This window comes from Scyliorhinus torazame, chromosome 5 (genome assembly GCF_047496885.1).
Source record: "Scyliorhinus torazame isolate Kashiwa2021f chromosome 5, sScyTor2.1, whole genome shotgun sequence".
Classification (NCBI taxonomy): Eukaryota; Metazoa; Chordata; class Chondrichthyes; order Carcharhiniformes; family Scyliorhinidae; genus Scyliorhinus; species Scyliorhinus torazame.
Genome location: NC_092711.1, coordinates 148,623,258 through 148,642,838, shown reverse-complemented (window position 1 = coordinate 148,642,838; position 19,581 = coordinate 148,623,258). Strand labels below are relative to the sequence as shown.

Sequence of the window (19,581 nt, the reverse complement as noted above, 5' to 3'; positions counted from 1 at the left end):
TCCACAGCTGATGGTGACTATTAGGTGGGACCTTGCCCGGTGGTCGGCTCTTCTGATTTCATGGTGAGGGAGAATCACCTTCATTAAAATGAATGTGTTGCCCAGACTGTTGTACCCTCTGCAGATGCTGCCTATACTGCTGTCGAACAGAGTTGTTAAGGAAATTAATGGTACGATTAGTACATTTATCTGGTCTCAAGTTTGTTCTGCTCCAGTCACCAGGAGCTAAGGGAGGGTTGGATCTCCCGAATATCAGACTATGTCAATTGGCCTCTCGTCTCAGGTTCATAAGGGACTGAGTTAGGATGGACCCAACATTCATCTGGCTCAATACAGAAGCAGAGCAGTCAGGTCTCCCTCAATCCCAAACTGGCATAGGCTGATTATGGAATGCATCTCCATGCAATTTTTAATGTCTGTAATTCATTCCTAGTCTGATGCATTGGGTGAAGTATGGAACTCCTATCTCAAATACATAGGCTCCAATTTGACTGACTTGCTCCTCCTGGGCATTCCATGAATGAATTAAATTCAACTTCGGCCAGGAATAGGGCACAGTGGGTAGCACTGCTGCCTCACGGCACCAGGGACCCAGGTTTGATTCCTTGAGTGGCTGTCTGTGTGAAGATAGGCATTCTCCCTGTGTCTGCGTGTGTTTCCTCTGAGTGCTACGTTTTCCTCCCACAGTCCAAAGATGTGCAGTTAAAGTGGATTGGTCATGCTAAATTGCCCCTTAGTGCCCTCTTTATACCAAAGAGGTATAATAATAATTGCTTATTGTCACAAGTAGGCTTCAATGAAGTTACTGTGAAAAGCCCTTAGTCAACACATTCCGGCGCCTGTTCAGGGAGGCCAGTACGGGAATTGAAGCCGCGCTGCTGGCATTGTTGCGCATTACAAGCCAGCTGTTTAGCCCACTGTGCTGGTGTAGGTTAGGTGGGTTGTCTATAATCAATGCACGAGGTTATGGGGATAGGGCAGAGAGTGGGCCTCAGTGAAATGCTCTTTCTGCGGGTCAGTGCAGATTTAATAATAATAATAAATGTACTTTATTACAGAACCATAAATAATATATCTAATCTGTACCATATAACAACACTGGACATTTCTCTGTCTGATATTAATTTACTGCCCCCTTAAATGTCAATCATCTCCTGGGGAAACCGGCCATTTAATTGTGAATATTAGAAAACTGACCATCCTTTCAGCCAGACAAACAAATGTATCAAGTGGTTAGCACTGCTGCCTCACAGTTCCAGGGACCTGGGTTCAATTCTGGCCTTGTGAGACTGTCTGTGTGGAGTTTGCACATTCTCCCCGTGTCTGTGTGGGTTTCCTCTGTGTGCTGTGGTTTCTTCCCACAGTCCAAAGATGTGCAGGTTAGGTGGATTGATAATGCTAAATTGCCCTTAATGTCCAAGAGGTTAAGTCGGTTTACTGGATTACAGGGATCGGGTGGAGGCATGGGATTAGGTAGGGTGCTCTTTCTAAGGGCCGTGCAGACTCGATGGGCTCCGTCTACACTGTAAATTCATTGGTTCTATGAAGCTGAGAGAGGAAAGGATGTCAATAACTTTAAGAGAGAGAGAGACCTGGGCCAAGCTTTCCAGAGTCTGCACCCTCCCTGGATTCACTTCCTTTCCCTTCAGTTGCTGCAAGTGACCAATTGAAGGTCAGAATGAGAAAAGAAATGGAAAGGGGGAGAAAAGAAAGTGTTTTACTCACAGATGTTGGAGACAGGAGGAGGTTTCAGTCTGTGTGAAGTTAAATCTCCATGCACACCAAGCTCGCGCTGATTGGCTGGAGGAGCAGAGTCCTTCCGGTCCTAACTCTTCTCATTGGTCAACACCGCACCAAGAAGGTCAGGGGGTGGGCTTTCCCTCGCACATGCGCAGCCGCTCCTCTCTCTTGGACATGCGCAGTCCCGGCACGGAGGGAGGGAAAATCACCCAGTGACTTCTCGCTCTGGCCGGAGCTGTCAGCCGGTTGCCTGGAAACCTTGTCTGGAGGAGGGGGATTAATGAGTGTCCTGGAGCTGCCGTGTCCGCGCGCCGGGCTTGAGCACTGGACCCTGAGACGTCACCGCGGATTCCTGTAAGTGCGTCGGACAGTTGTTGACCAATGGGAAGAGTTGGTGAACCGGAAGGACCCTCTTCCTTCATCCAATCAGCTCCCCCGTTGCCTGAATGCGGAAGCTGGACGATGAGGCTTCCTCCTGTCTCCAACATCTGTGAGTAAAACACTTTCTTTTCTCCCTTTTTCCATTTCTTTTCTCATTCTGAAGAGAAAGGAAGTGAATCTAGGGAGGGTGCAGACTCTGGAAAGCTTTTCTCTCTCGTAAATACATTGTCATTCTTTGCTCCCTCAGCTTGATCATAGAATTTACAGTGCAGAAGGAGGCCATTCGGCCCATCGAGTCTGCACCGGCTCTTGGAAAGAGCACCCTACCCAAGGTCAACACTCCCACCCTATCCCCATAACCCAGTAACCCCACCCAACATTAAGGGCAATTTTGGACACTAAGGGCAATTTATCATGGCCAATCCACCTAACCTGCACATCTTTGGACTGTGGGAGGAAACCGGAGCACCCGGAGGAAACCCACGCACACACGGGGAGGATGTGCAGACTCCGCACAGACACTGACCCAAGCCGGAATCGAACCTGGGACCCTGGAGCTGTGAAGCAATTGTGCTATCCACAATGCTACCGTGCATTTATTTGTCTGGCTAAAAGGATGGTCTCTTTCCCAATGTTCACAATTAAAGGGCTGGTTTCTCCAGGAAATGGCTGACATTTAAGGGGACAGTAAATTAATATCAGACAGAGATATGTCTCGTGTTGTTATATGGTACAAATTAGACATCTTATTTATATATAATCTCCACATCATATTATTTATGGTTCTATAATAAAGTACATTTATTATTATTTCTAGCCTTGTAATATTGTGCTGTAGCTATGTTATATATTTCCTGTCATCTCTTCCCTCAGAGGGTTATTAGTCTCTGGATTTCTCTTCCACAGGGACCTGTGGGGGTCATTGAATATATTCACGGATGAGGTGGACAGATTTTTAATAAGTTGTTATTTTTTAAATCATGTTTTAAACAATGAATGCAACAGAGTAACAGAAAGAAAGGTGGAAAATGGTCACAGAGCGGAACAAGAGATATTGCCAACATTAATTCAGCAACACATTGCAGAATTAATTTGGAACAGGATATTTGAGGGACCAGATCCTCGAGATGAAATGCCAGATCAATTGAACAACCAGTTAACAGGTTAAAATAGTGAGTGGGAAAAGAGGGTAAGATTATATAATAACAGAGGATAACAATTCAGTTTGTAAAATATTACAAACAGACTAACAGCATATACAAATTAAAATGAATAACACAACATAGATAACAGAGAACTCCGATAGTGCAGATGGCCATTCACCCCTCAAGTCTGCAGTGAGTCTCAGAAAGAACACTTCACTGAAGCCCACTCCTCACCCTATTCTCGTAAACCGGTGCGTTGATCATGGTCAAGCTATCTAACCTAAACATCTTGGACACTAAGGGTCAATTTAGTGTGACCAATCCACTTTCGCTGCACATCTTTGGACAGTGGGAGGAAACTGGAGCAACCGGAGGAAACCCACAAAGACACAAGGAGAATGTGCAAACTCCACACAGACACCCACCCAAGGCAGGAATTGAACCTGGTCCCTGGCACTGAGGTAGCAGTACTAACCACTGTGCCCTACTCCCGGCCTAAGTTAAATTAACTTCACTCATGGAAAGCTCAGGAGGCGCAAGTCAGTCAAATTGGAGGTTATGTATTTGAGGTAGAAATCCCATACTTTACCCAATGCATCAGACTCTGAATGAATTACAGACATTAAAAATTGCATGGAGATGCACTCCATAATCAGCCTGTGCCAGTTTTGGATACAGGGAGACCTGACTGGGCTGCTTCTGTATTGAGCCAGATGAATGTTGGGTCCATCCCAACCCATTATGAACCTAAGACGAAAGGCCAATTGATGAAGCATGATTTTCGGGAGACCATACCCTCCCTTAGCTCCTGGTAATTGGAGCTCAACAGACTTCAGGCGAGGTTTCTTTGTGTTCCAGATAGAGTCATAGATTTTTTTCAGCATGGAAACAGGCCCTTCGGCCCAGCTTGTCCATGCCACCCAGTTTCTATCACTAAGCTAGTCCCACTTGCCAGGATTTATCCCATATCCCTCTATACCCACCCTGCCCATTTAACTGGGGTTTAAATACAAAATTGTACCCGCCTCTACCACTGCCTCTGGCAGCCATTCCAGATGCTCACCACCTTCCATCTGAAGAAATTTCCCCTCTGGTCTCTTTTGTATCTCTCTCCTCTCACCTTAAACGTATGTCCTCTAATTCTAGACTCCTCTACCTGAGGGAAAAGATGTCGACTGTATACCTTATCTATGCTTCTCATTATTTTATAGACCTCTATAAGATTACATCTAAACCTCCTACGCTCCAGGGAAAAAAGTCCCAGCCAATCCAGCTTCTCCTTATAACTCAGACCATCAAGACCTGGCAGCATCCTCGTAAATCTCTTCTGCACTCTTTCTAGTTTAACAATATCCTTCCTATAATAGGCTGACCAGAACTGTTCCCCATCATCCAGATGAGTTTTCTGTACTAAGGTTATGTCGACTTTCTCCTTCAGAAAGGAGAGGATCTTTTTCCTTCTGATAGGGTGATGGATGCCCCGTACATTCCCTGAGAAAATTTGCAGATTAACTGCCGCCATTAGTTAGGCGACAGAGAGAACAGGAACAGATTTTCACGCCACAATCGTGCGTGCGCCATTACTCCCTCCTCCAACTCACTTTACACCAGAGGCACAAAAGATTCCCTAAACTGCTCCTTTCAAGGATAAAAGCCCCGTCTGTACCAGAGTAGGATAAAGTCAACAACACATAAACCCTCCCATAATAACAAAAATACAAAAGAATCACCACCACAATAGAACCAAGGGGACATTCCTCAATGAGACTGTGGACCCGGAGGATTAACCTCACGGCCAGACTGTCGTTACCCTCAGGATACCTTCTCCAAAATGAGGAGAAGAAAAGAAGGGCCAACAAGGGAATGGGGATCGAATGTCCCTCCCACATTTTAGGCCCACCCGTGAAGACCTGCATCCGCCACTTCCCACCCTTCGGCAATAGCGCCACTCGGTTCTGCCGTGATTAATGCTCGGATAATAGAAGAAAGACGGCGGATAATAAGCACACGGCAAATCTGCCATAACTGAGATAAGATAATACGAGTCCCTGGAACACACGAGGAGAAGAAGACATTCAATCGGCGCTCACAGAATAACAACTCCCTTCAACAGGATAAAAGATAACAATTTCAGACAACAACACCATGATAGGGAAAGAGTCCGGATTAGAGCCTCAGTTAGTCTGGGCTGCAAATCATCGCTCCAATTCTTCCCCTTCATGGATTTAGCGAATGCCAAGGCAGTAGTCGGATTATTGAAAGACTTGACGGAGTTGTCGGATACAATTTTCAGGGTCACAGGATGACGCAACATAATTCACTGTAAGGTGAGGTAGGAGCCAGTTCCCACCTCACCTTTCCCGTCTCCATGACCCTCTGGTGATCTTTCAAGTTGTGGAAGGGAATGATTCCAGGCCTGGGATGAAAACTATCCCTCAGCCTCAAAGACAGGATCCGGGGCCCTTTCTAATTTGAAACACCCAGGCTTCACATCCAACTTGAGAAAACGTGGCAGCCGGTCCTCAAAGGACCTAACAGGAGCCTTACCCTCCACACCTTCTGGCAGGTCGACTACTCGGATGTTCGTTCTCTGACCCTCAGTTCTCCAAGTTCTCCAGGAGTCCACCACACCACTCAGCCGGTTTTCCAAGGATTGAATTCTTGCCTCCGCCGAGGAGGCATCTTGCCCAATGTTCAGGATTCTCTCCTCCGGATCATCGAGCCCCTTCATGGTGTTTTACAGCTCGGCCTCATGAGCTCACAGATATTGAGTCAGCACACTCAGTCTCTGGTCAGTAACATGCAGAATGTCGCTGACATAGATCGGCCAATGATCCCACAGAATAGACGGGCAGGTTCGATGGGCCAAATGGCCAACTGCAGCTCGTATTTGTTATGATCTCTGTGCCGAGGACAGGAAGCAGTGAGCATGGATCTGTCAATCAGCCTGAATCAGCACCGTCAGGAGAATTGGGAGGGTGAATATTAGATGCAGCAGAGTGAGAATGGAGGGAGCGTGTGTGGGATGGAGATTTACAGCTTTTGGGGAATTAGAGAGGAAAGAATGTTCTCTCGGAACTAGAATTGTCTGCTGTGGATTTCTATCCTGTACTGACAGTGATGTCTTTTGTAAATTGTTTTTACAGGATATTAGAAGAGGAGGAATTACAGACAGAAATCTCAAACTTTACATCTCGATCTGACTGAGTCTCTCAATTCCTTGGAACTGAATATCATCGGCCTTTAAATCTCGAAGGAGAAATGTTTGTCTGTTCTGTCGGCTTCAAAAGATTTTAACCATCAGTGTGACTGGAAAAGCACCGAGACACACACACCCGCGTGAGAGTGTTCCAGAGCACTGACTGTGGAAAGAGCTTTAACCAGTTACACAGCCTGAAAAAACATCACACCATTCACAGCGGGGAAAATGAAAATTGCTTATTGTCACAAGTAGGCTTCAATGAAGTTACTGTGAAAAGCCAATAGTCGCCACATTGCGGAGCCTGTTCAGGGAGGCTGGTACAGGAATTGAACCGTGCTGCTGGCCTTCCTTGGTCTGCTTTAAAAGCCAGCGATTTAGCCCAGTGAGCTAAACCAGCCCCTTAGAGAGACCGTACACGTGTTCTGTGTGTGATCGAGGCTTCAACTGACAGGTCAAACCTGGAGAGAAAGAAGAAGACCCAAAACATGGAGAAACGGTGGAAATGTGGGGACTGTGGGAAGGGATTCAGGGTTCCATCTCAGCTGGAAGTTCATAGACGCAGTCATACTGGGGAGAGGCCGTTCACCTGCTCTGTGTGTGAGAAGGGATTCAGTCGGTTATCCACCCTGCAGTTACACCAGCGAGTTCACACTGGGAAGAGGCCGTTCACCTGCTCTCAGTTTGGCAAGGGATTCACTGAGTTATCCAGCCTGCGGAAACACCAGCGAGTTCACACTGGGGAGAGGCCATTCACGTGCTCTCAGTGTGAGAAGGGATTCACTACTTCATCGAGCCTGCTGACACACCAGCGAGTTCACACTGGGGAGAGGCCGTTCACCTGCTCTCAGTGTGAGAAGGGATTCAGTCGGTTATCCAGCCTGCAGACACACCAGCGAGTTCACACTGGGGAGAGGCCATTCATCTGCTCTCAGTGTGAGAAGGGATTTACTCAGTTATCCGTCCTGCAGACACACCAGCGAATTCACACTGGGGAGAGGCCGTTCACCTGCTCTCAGTGTGAGAAGGGATTCGCTCAGTTATCCAACCTGCGGATACATCAGCGAGTTCACACTGGGGAGAAGCCATTCACCTGCTCTCAGTGTGAGAAGGGATTCACTACTTCATCGAGCCTGCAGAGACACCATCGAGATCACAGTGGGGAGAGGCCGTTCACCTGCTCTCAGTGTGAGAAGGGATTCGCTCAGTTATCCAACCTGCGGATACATCAGCGAGTTCACACTGGGGAGAGGCCATTCACCTGCTCTCAGTGTGAGAAGGGATTCACTACTTCATCGAGCCTGCGGAGACACCAGCGAGTTCACACTGGGGAGAGGCCGTTCACCTGCTCTCAGCGTGAGAAGGGATTCACTCGGTTATCCAACCTGCAGAGACATCAGCGAGTTCACACCGGGGAGAAGGCATTAACATGCTCTTAGTGAGAGAAGGGATTCAGATATCCGGACACCCTGCAGGAACACTAGCGAGTTCACACCTGGAAGAAGCCATTCACCTGCTCTGAGCAGGGGAGACATTCAATGATCCGTCCCAACTACGGAGACACTAGCATGTTAATTCTGGGGAGAGACCATTCATCTGCCCTCAATGTGGGGAGGGGTTTGTGATTCATCACACCTGTTGTGACTCCAACAAGTTCACAAATTACAGATGTTGGCTCCGTTGTTATTGTTTCTGCTCTCACTGACATCCAGGACTGCATTTTGTTCATTCTGACATCTGGTGAATGGTGATGATTGGAGGGTTTCTTTCTGCTGGACTGGCCGGTCTAACACCTCTGCCTCCGGTGGGCTGACCATTTTTGAGCCTCGTTGCGATTACCTGGTTCCAAGTTTGACGAGGAGCACAGAATGAAAAGGTGTTTGCACGTTGGAAGATATTTAGTTCCCAAAGCAGCCATGTTGCCATGAAGATGGGCTGTGGTGGTTACAGGGTTCTTTTGCCTAATTTATCTGGGTGTTTCTCGCAGAAGGAAACTGTCAGGGTATGAGGGGCAAGTTGTCTGTGGTAGATTGGGAAATTACAATAAACAAATCACTGAAAGTGGCAACGCAGGTGGATAAGGAGCTAAGAAGGCAGACGGCATGCTTGTCTTCATTGGTCGGGGTATTGAGTATAAAAATTGGCAAGTCATACTGCAGCTGTCGTTAGGCCACACGTGGAATATTGCCTACAATTCTGGTCACCACATTACCAAAAGGATGTGGAGGCTTTCGTGGTAGTCACCACTGAAGTATATATTGTATATCGAGGATGTCGATGTAGATGCTTTATGGTGAGGCCCTGTACTACAGGTATGGGGGTAGTTCCCTGCCTGCTGGCCCCGCCCAGTAGGCGGAGTATAAATATGTGTGCTCCCAGTACAGCAGCCATTTCGCCAGATGCTGTAGGAGGCCACACATCTTAGTGTAGTAAAGCCTTGATTGCATCCAACTCTCGTCTTTGTGTAACTGATCGTGCACCAATTTATTACACTAAGTTTTCGGAAGATGGACCTCCGCATCAAGCCGGATCGCCTGCAGCTGCATCCGCAAGCAGACAACGCCAGAAAGGAGTATCAACACTGGCTAGCCTGTTTCGAAGCTTACATCGGGTCTGCGCCAGCCCCAATCCCAGAACCACAGAAGATCCAGATCCTTTACACGCGGCTGAGCTCCAACGTCTTTCCACTTATCCAGGACGCGATGACCTACGCAGAAGCCATGGCGCTACTGAAGGAAAACTATGCTCAGCGGCCGAACACACTATACGCCAGGCACCTCCTCTCCACGTGTCGTCAACTTCCTGGTGAGTCAGTGGAAGATTTCTGGCGTGCCCGGGTTCCCCTAGTTAGAGACTGTTACTGTCAGGCCGTCTCGTCCATGGAACACTCGAATTTGCTCATGAGAGATGCATTTGTTACGGGCATAGGGGCCGATCACATCCGCCAGCGCCTTTTAGAACGGTCCACGCTCGACCTCGCAGAAACCAAAAAGCTAGCGCTCTCACTCACGGTCGCTTCATGCAACGTCCAGCCTATGCACCCGGCCGAGCGGCCCACCCCCCCCTGTGCATCATGGACTCCGCAGACGGCCGCCCCATCATGGACCCTATAAGCGAACGCCCTCCGCCAACCCCACGCCTGTGCCACGCGGCAGCCAACCGATCATTTTGCTGCAGTGTGCCAGGCCCGCTCAATTGCCACTATTGTTCCGGCACCCGCCACGTGCGGACAGTGGGCTCCGCCATTTTCCCTTCCTCAGACCACGTGCGACCTAAGGGTGCCACCATCTTGTTCCCCCCAGGACCAATGGGCGCCACCATCTTGTTTTCCCCACGCACGTGCGGCCCGTGGGTGCCGCCATCGTGTTCCCACCAGGACCCCTGCCCATCCGGCACCTCAACCAGCTGCTCATCGCCCGCAACCACCGATGACCAGCCGCGTCTCGCCTCGGTCACGGTCGCAAAAAGAAACATCCTCCAAGAATTTGGATCATAATTAGGAGAGAGTGCACATCACTCAAAGGGATCCTTCATTTTCCCCACACAACCGTTAGAGTGGTTAACTGATACGAGTGGGATCATCTCAGGACAAAGTCCATTTGGATCTATCCGCTTTCCGCAGTCTCGTCCACACAACCTTGCAACTGCTTCAACCAAAGTGAAGGTCGATGGGCACAAGATCTCCTGCCTGCTGGACTCCGGGAGCACCGAGAGCTTCATTCACCCCAATACGGTAAGGTGCTGCTCCCTCGCGCTACATCCCGTTAACCAGAGAATCTCCCTGGCCTCCGGGTCCCACTCCGTGGCGATCCGGGGGTGTTGCATCGCCACTCTCACTGTCCAAGGCGTGGAGTTCAGCGGCTTCCGTCTCTACGTCCTTCCTAACCTCTGCGCTGCCCTGCTACTTCCAGTGCAACCTCCAGAGCCTAACACTGAAATGGGGCAGGCCCCTACCACCCCTTACTGTGTGCGGCCTCGCGACCCTAAAGGTCGACCCACCTCCCCTATTTGCAAACCTAACTCCGGATTGTAAATCTGTCGCCACCAGGAGCAGACGATACAGCGCCCAGGACAGGACTTTCATCAGGTCCGAAGTCCAGTGACTGTTTCGGGAGGGCATCATCGATGCCAGCAACAGCCCCTGGAGAGCCCAAGTGGTAGTCGTTAAAACTGGGGAGAAACACAGGATAGTCGTTGACTACAGCCAGACCATCAATCGGTACACGCAGCTCGACGCGTACCCCCTCCCACGCATATCTCATATGGTCAATCAGATTGCACAGTACCGGGTCTTCTCAACTGTGGGCCTGAAATCTGCCTACCACCAGCTCCCCATCCGCAAGGCGGACCGCCCATACACAGCCTTCGAGGCAGGTGGCCACCTTTACCACTTTCTTAGCGTTCCCTTTGGCGTCACTAACGGGGTCTCGGTCTTCCAACGGGAGATGGAATGAATGGTTGACTGGTACGGACTGCGGGCCACTTTCCCGTACCTGGACAATGTCACCATATGCGGCCACGATCAGCAGGACCATGACGCCAACCTTGCCAAATTTCTCCACACCGCCACTCTCCTCAACCTAACCTATAACAAGGAGAAGTGCGTGTTCAGCATGAGCCGCTTAGCCATCCTCGGCTATGTGGTCCAGAACGGAGTTCTGGGGCCCGACCCCGATCACATGCGCCTCCTCATAGAACTCCCCCTTCCCCACTGCTGCAAGGCCCCCAAACGATGCCTGGGGTTCTTTTCATATTACGCCCAGTGGGTCCCAAACTATGCGGACAAGGCCCGCCCACTCATTCAATCCACTGTTTTCCCCTGACGGCTGAGGCTCCACCAGGCCTTCACCCATATCAAGGCCGACATCGCCAAGGCCGCGATGCACGCAGTCGACGAGACGTTACCATTCCAAGTCGAGAGCGATGTATCAGACGTCGCTCTGGCCGCTACCCTCAACCAGGCAGGCAGGCCCGTGGCATTCTTTTCCCGCACCCTACATGCCTCCGAAATTCGGCATTCCTCCGTTGAAAAAGAGGCCCAAGCCATCGTTGACGCTGTGCGGCATTGGAGGCATTACCTGGCTGGCAGGCGATTCACTCTCCTCACTGACCAACAGTCAGTTGCCTTCATGTTTAACAACACACAGCGGGGCAAGATCAAAAACGATAAAATCTTGAGGTGGAGGATCGAGCTCTCCACCTACAACTACGAGATTTTGTATCACCCCGGTAAGCTCAACGAGCCCCCTGATGCCCTATCCCGAGGTACATGTGCCAGCGCACAGGTGGACCAACTCCGGACTCTGCACGACAACCTCTGTCACCCAGGGATCACACGTTTTTACCATTTCATTAAGGCCCGCAACCTGCCCTACTCCATCGAGGAAGTCCGGGCAATCACCAGAGACAGCCAGGTCTGCGCGGTGTGTAAGCCGGACTTCTACTGGCCAGACCGTGCGCGCCTGGTGAAGGCCTCCCGCCTCTTTGAACGCCTCAGCGTGGACTTCAAAGGGCCCCTCCCCTCCACCGACCATAACACTTACGTCCTCAGTGTGGTCGATGAACATTACAGATTCCCCTTCGTCATCCCATACCCTGATATAACGTCTGCCACCGTCATCAAAGCCCTCAACACCATCTTCACTCGGTTCAGCTTCCCCGCCTACTTCCACAGCGACAGGGGATCCTCATTCATGAGCGATGAGCTGCGCCAGTTCCTGCTCAACAGGGGTATCGCCTCGAGCAGGATGACCAGCTACCACCCCCGGGGAAACGGGCAGGTGGAAAGGGCGAATGGGACGGTTTGGAGGGCCTTCCAGCTGGCTCTAGGGTCCAGAAATCTCCCGGCCTCCCGCTGGCAGGAGGTCCTCCCCGACGCCCTTACTCCATTCGGTCGCTCCTGTGCACTGCGACTCATGAAACATCTCATGAATGTCTCTTTGCCTTCCCTAGGAAGTCCACCTCTGTGTCCCTCCCGACATGGCTGACAGCTCCGGGACCCGTTATCCGCCGTAGGCACGTTCGACTCCACAAGGCGGACCCGTTGGTTGAGAGGGTACAGCTACTTCACGCCAACCAGCAGTACGCCTACGTAGCGTACCCCGACGGCCGCCAAGACACAGTCTCCCTCAGGGACCTGGCACCAGCTGGTTCCACCACCCACCCCCCTGCTCCGGCGCACCCCACCGCAGTTCCCGCTCCAGGATAATCCGTCCTCCCCCGGCTCACACCCGGGGATGAAGAGGATTTTGCCACGCTCCCGGAGTCACCAAAGACCAAACCAACGCCGGAGTCACCGCCAGCACTGCTCTCAACAGCAGATCAAGGCTCCGGACCGCCTGAACTTGTAATATTTTCTGTATTTGAAATCACATCTTTCTGCATATAGTTCTCCACCACCCCCGCCGGACTCAATTTTAACAGGGGGTGAATGTGGTAGTCACCACTGATGTATGTATTGTATATAGAGAATGTCGATGTAGATACTTTATGGTGAGGCCCTGTACTACAGATACAGGGGTAGTTCCTTGCCTGCTGGCTCCGCCCAGTAGGCGGAGTATAAATATGTGTGCTCCCAGTATAGCAGCCATTTCGCCAGCTGCTGTAGGAGGCCACACATCTCAGTGTAATAAAGCCTCGATTGCATCCAACTCTCGTCTTTGTGTAATTGATCGTGCATCAGCTTTGGAGAGAGTTCAGAGGAGGTTTACCAGGATGTTGCCTGGCCTGGCGGGTATTAGCTATGCGGAGAGGTTGGATAAATTCTGATTGTTTTCACTAGAGCGACGGAGTTGAGGGACGACCTGATAAAAGAGTGGCATGGACAGAGTGGATAGTCCGAAGCTTTTTCCCCGGTTGTAAAACTCAATTACCAGGTTGAAGGTGTGAGGGGCAAAGTTTAGAGGAGACATGCGAGGGAAGTTTTTTACACAGAGGGTGGTGAGTGCCTGGAACTCGCTGCCGGAGGTGGTGGTGGAAGCAGGTATGATAGTGACGTTTAAGAGGCATCTTGACAAATACATGAATCGGATGGAAATAGACGGATATAGATGGAAGCACAGAAGGTTTTAGTTTGGATAGACATCATGATCAGAGCAGACTTGGTGGGCCCAAGGGCCTGTCCCTTTGCTGTACTGTCCTTTGTTCTTTGTATGTCGATAAACAATAGACAGGCAACTGCTCGCATTTTATTTACATAAAATATAGATTTCTTTAAGAAACAAAAATTAAACAGCAAAATGAAGCTATCGTGGCTAACAAGGAAAGTTAAAGATTCCATTAGATCAATGGAGGAGACTCATGAAGTGGCCCAAATAGTAGTGAGCCTGAGGATTGAGAACTTGTTTTAGAATTCAGCAAAGGACCAAGAAACTGATGGAAGAGAAAATAGAATATGAGAGCAAACTGGGGAGAACTGCAAAAGCTCCTATAGGAATGTGAAAAGGAAAAGATTGGCAAAGACCAATGTGGGTCCATTCCAGGCAGAGACAGGAGAGTTTATAATGGGGAATAAGGAAATGGCAGAGAAACTAAACAGTGTGTGTTTGTCTTCATGGAGGAAGATGCAGAAATTGTCCCCAAAACATTAGAGAACCAAGGGACTAGTGAGCAGAGATTAGTATTAGTGAAAAAGCAGTACTGGAGAAATTAATGTGGTTGAAAGTTAATAAATCTCCAAAAGCTGCTGCTCTCCATCCCAGAGTGTTGAAAGAGGCGGCTGTAGAGATAGTGGATACATTGGTGATCATCTTTCAAAATTCTATAGATTCTGGAATGATTCCTGCAGATTGGAAGGTGGTAAATGTAACCCCACTATTTAAGGAGGGAGAGAGAAAACGGGGAACCACAGACCCATTAGCCTGACATCAGTAGGAGGGAAAATGCTACAATCTATTATAAAGGATGTGATAACATACGAATTAGGAGCAGGAGTAGGCCACTCGGCCCCTCGAGCCTGCTCCACCATTCAAAAGGTTCATGGCTGATCTGATTGTATCTTGGGAGATAGTAATATTCTTTATTATAATCACCTTTATTATTGTCACAAGTAGGCTTACATTAACACTGCAATGAAATTACTGTGAAAATCCGCTAGTCGTCACACTCCGGCACCTGTTCGGGTATACAGAGGGAGAATTCAGAATGTCCAATTCACCTAACAAGCACGTCTTTTGGGGCTTGTGGGAGGAAACCCACACTGTTTTGGGGAGAACGTGGAGACTGCACAGACAGTGACCCAAGCTGGGAATTGAATCCAGATCCCTGGAGCTGTGAAGCAACAGCACTAACCACTGTGCCTCCATGCCGCTGTGTCAGTTATGGGGAACAAGGAGATGGCAGAGGAGTTAAACAGATATTTTGCAAAAGTCTTTACGGTGGAAGATACTTAAAATATCCCATTAATACTAAAGAATATGGAGGGAGCAATTAAATACCATCATTGGAGAAGTTGTATTGGACAAACTAATGGGGATAAGATAAGTCCCCTGGATGGCTGCATCCTAGGATCCTAAAAGAAATGGCTGCAGGGATAGTGGATGCATTGATTGTAATTTTCCAAAAATCCTTGGATTCTGGAGAAGTACCAGAGGATTGGAAAACTGCCAATGTGACAACCCCCCGATTCAGAATGGGAAGGAGGCAAAAATCGAGACACAATAGGACGATCAGCCTAACATTTATTGTTGAAAAAAATGTTGGAATCAATTATTAGGAAATAATAGCAGCACATTGAGAAAATCATAATCTAATCAAGCAGAGTCAGCATGGCTTTGTGAAAGGGAAACCGTGTCTGACTAATTTATCAGAGTGTTTCGAGGAAGTCTCAACCAGAGTGGATAGAGGGGGACCAGTAGATGTGTTGTATTTAAACTTCCAGAAGGCCAATATCATTTAGGACCTTTCCCATCCCTTGTGGATCTGTACATAGATGACCTAGTGTATCCTTAAGAGGCTCTACCCTCTCCCTAGTCACTGTTTTACCCTCTATGTCTCTGTAAAAGCTCTTTGGATTTTCCTTTGCCTCATCTGCCAAGACAATCTCATGTCCCCTTTTTACTCTCCTGATCTCTGTCTTAACTCTACTCCGACAAACACTGCACTCTTCAAGGGATCCACTTGATCCCAGCTGCGTATGCATGCCATATGCCTCCTTTTTGACCACAGCCTCAATATCCCGAGTCATCCAGGGTTCCCTCCTCTACCAGCCTAAGAGGAATGTGCTCACCCTGAACCCTAGTTAACACCTTTTTGAAAGACTCCCACTTGCCAGCTGTCCCCTTGCCTGCAAATAGCTGATCAATAATTTTGCAATAAAATCAGAAGGGCACTGCAGGGCTACAGAATTGGACAAATGTGAGACTGACAGAATTGCTCGACAGAGAGTTGGCATCGACTCGAGTTGCTGACTAACTCCTTCTGTGCTGCAATGCTCTGAGGCTGGAAATATATAACAAAACAACAGTACTAGATTACAAGACTGGAAATAAATGTACTTTATAACAGAACCATAAATAATACATATATGGCGACTAGGGGCTTCTCAAAGTAACTTCAATGTAAGCCTCCTTGTGACAATAAAGATTATTATCATTAATATGTACCATATAACAACATGAGACATATCTCTGTCTGATATTAATTTACTGTCCCCTTAAATGTCAGCCACCTCCTGGGGAAACCAGCCCTTTAATTGTGAACATTGGGAAAGAGACCATCCTTTTAGCCAGACAAATAAATATGTCAAGCTGAGGGAGCAAAGGATGCCAATGTCTTTAAGAGAGAGAGAGACCTGGGCCGACCTTTCCAGAGTCTGCACCCTCCCTGGATTCACTTCCTTTCCCTTCAGTTGCTGTAAGTGACCAATTGAAGGTCAGAATGAGAAAAGAAATGGAAAGGGGGAGAAAAGAAAGTGTTTTACTCCCAGATGTTGGAGACAGGAGGACGTTTCAGTCGATGTGAAGCTCAGTCTTCATTCACACACGCCCGCGCTCCGACTGTCCTGGCCCTCCAACTCTTCCCCTCACCCTTGGGCGTGCACAGTTGCGGGCCGCACATTTGCACGGCGGATAGAGTGGTTTCCGCAGCGCGGGGCATTATGGGGGCTTCGGCCGCCATTACTCATTCGGAGCCCAGTCTCCAAACTCCTTGGACTTGGGACTTTTTGGGGGGGGGGGGGTAGTCACTGGATTGGATTATGACGCCCCCCTTAGTAAAACAGTTTGTTAACTTCAGGTGTAAAGATTTAGACACCTGGGTGACATATTGGGGAGAGCAACAGGTGAGAGTGAAACTGAACCCGAGAGTCAGCACCTTCCAGGAGGAGAATTGGGGGAAAAGCAGGAAGTACTTCTGCACTGTATGTTGTATGTTCTATGGGGATAGTGGGATTAATTAGTGTTGAAATCAATTGGGAGGAGGGAGTGTGTGGGGGATAGAGATTTATAGTTTCGGAAGAAGGATTTCTGTGACAACAAGAATTATCAATTCTGAATTTCTATTCTATAATTACAGTGATGACTTGATGATGTCAATCCTATTACGCCCATTAAAGTCTCTATCAGGTCAGTCTTCAACCTTCTCTTTTCCAGAGAAAATATTACCAGCCTGTTCAACATATCCTGTAACTTAATCCCTCTCAGTTCTGGTATCATCCCTGTGAAACTTTCTAGAGATGCAGGTAGGGCAGTGGATGTTGTCTATATGGACTTCAGTAAGGCATTTGACAAGGTCCCTCATGGCAGACTGGTACAAAAGGTGAAGTCACACGGGATCAGGGGTGAGCTGGCAAGATGGATACAGAACTGGCTAGGTCATAGAAGGCAGAGAGTAGCAATGGAAGGGTGCTTTTCTGATTGGAGGGCTGTGACTCGTGGTGTTCCGCAGGGAACCGTGCTGGGAACTTTGCTGTTCATAGTATATATAAATAAATTGGAGGAAAATGTAACTGGCCTGATTAGGAAGTTTGCGGATGACGCAAAGGTTGGTGGAATTGCGGATAGCAGTGAGGACAGTCGGAGGATACAGCAGGATTTAGATCATTTGGAGACTTGGGCGGAGAGATGGCAGATGGAGTTTAAACCGGACAAATGTGAGGTTTTGCATTTTCGAAGGTCTAATGCAAGTAGAGAATATACAGTGAATGGTAGAACCCTCAAGAGTATTGACAGTCAGAGAGATCTAGGTGTACAGGTCCACAGATCACTGAAAGGGGCAACACAGGTGGAGAAGATAGTCAAGAAGGCATACGGAATGCTTGACTTCATTGTCGGGCATTGAGTATAAATATTGGCAAGTCATGTTGCAGCTGTATAGAATCTTAGTTCGGCCACAATTGGAGTATAGTGTTCAATTCTGGTCGCCACACTACCAGAAGGATGTGGAGGCTTTAGAGAGGGTGCAGACGAGATTTACCAGGATGTTGCCTGATATGGAGAGCATTAGCTATGAGGAGAGGTTGAATAAACTCGGTTTGTTCTCACTGGAATGACGGAGATTGAGGGGCGACCTGATAGAAGTCTACAAAATTATGAGGGGCATAAACAGGGTGGATAGTCAAATACTTTTTCCAGGGTAGAGGGGTCAGTCACTAGGGGGCATAGGTTTAAGGTGAGAGGGGCAAGGTTTAGAGTAGATGTACGAGGCAAGTTTTTTACGCAGAGGGTAGTGGGTGCCTGGAACTCGCGACCGGAGGAGCTGGTGGAAGAAGGGACAATAGAGACGTTTAAGGGGCATCTTGACAAATACATGAATAGGATGAGAATAGAGGGACACAGACCCCGGAAGTGCAAAAGATTTTAGTTTAGACGGGCAGCATGGTCGGCACAGGCTTGGAGGGCCGAAGGGCCTGTTCCTGTGCTGTACTTCTCTTTGTTCTTTGTTGTCTTTCCGTTTGAACGAGCAGATAATTAATATTTGGGCTTAGTATAATTTAGTTACAGGTGCCTAATTTCTCTATTCTAAATTGACCCTCCTAAAGGTTTAGTTAGGAAAAGCCTTAAACATCTGGCAAGACAGAACTGTGAAATAGCAAATACTATCAATGCTTTAGTTCAAGTGACTTCACCATCTGAGAAGACAGCTAACAATATCAATGTTTATTTAAAAAACATGAACGACTTTCACCCCTTCAATCTTTTTTTAAACATGTTTTTCAGTGGGTTTTTGAACAAAGTATATTTACTGTTATGTACACAGAATAAAATATACATATATATATATATATATAGAAGAGCACACACAAACAAAAAATAATAAAATAAAATAGCTGGTAGGGTATTATGCACTAGCTCAACAACAGCAACTCTGTACAATTGGCAATATTATTTTTAACACATAAGTAGGCATCTGTTTGTGGGGGAGGGGGGAACTGGGGAGGTACATATACATTTGGGTGCCAGAGAAACAATTACAGAGGGCAATACTCGAATGGATCTGGTGTTGTTCACCCCTTCAATTGACCGACCACCCCAGGTAGGAGTGTGAAACAGCGATTTCCCAAAATCCTGCCACAGGAGCACTGAGTATCTCCATGACTAGAGTCCAACTTGCAACGCCCAAGATCACTCACAAATCCCACGTTTACCTCTTGAATTAACATTCCCTGATCTGAATAAGACCTGTTGTAATCAGACAATTGGTTATTGTTTTTATTGGGTTAATTTTATTGGATTTAACCATTTATGTAAATTGCTCCTTGGAGCAGAACAATGGGACTGTTCAGGATCTTTCTATTATCCGGAAGGTAGGGAGGTGGAGGTAGTGGTCGCAATGGACGCAGAGAAGGCTTTTGATCGGGTAGAATGGGAATATCTGTGGGAGGTACTGGGACGGTTTGAATTTAGGCGGGGCTTTATTGACTGGGTCAGGTTGCTGTATGAGGCTCCTGTGGCAGGCGTACGGACGAATAGAACAACATTGGACTACTTTAGACTGCACCGGGGGACGAGACAGGGATGCCCCCTCTCCCCACTGTTGTTCGCGCTAGCTATTAGAGCCACTGGAATTGCTCTGAGAGCTTCAAGGGGCTGGAAGGGGCCGGGGGGGGGGGGGGGGGGGGGGGGAGCACAGGGTCTCGCTTTATGCAGATGATGTGCTTCTGTATGTATCGGACCCAAT

The 19,581-nt window shown here is 48.3% G+C and overlaps 1 protein-coding gene across 1 annotated transcript; it reads left to right on the top strand.

Annotated features, from left to right (window-relative positions):
* Positions 1 to 1,786: 1,786 nt before the first annotated feature.
* Positions 1,787 to 10,513, top strand: LOC140422017 (uncharacterized). Its single transcript, XM_072506985.1, has 2 exons — positions 1,787 to 2,230; positions 6,413 to 10,513. Exon 2 carries the CDS (start codon positions 6,954 to 6,956, stop codon positions 7,902 to 7,904), a length of 951 nt encoding a protein of 316 aa, XP_072363086.1. The 5' UTR covers positions 1,787 to 2,230; positions 6,413 to 6,953; the 3' UTR covers positions 7,905 to 10,513.
* The last annotated feature ends 9,068 nt before the right edge of the window (positions 10,514 to 19,581 follow it).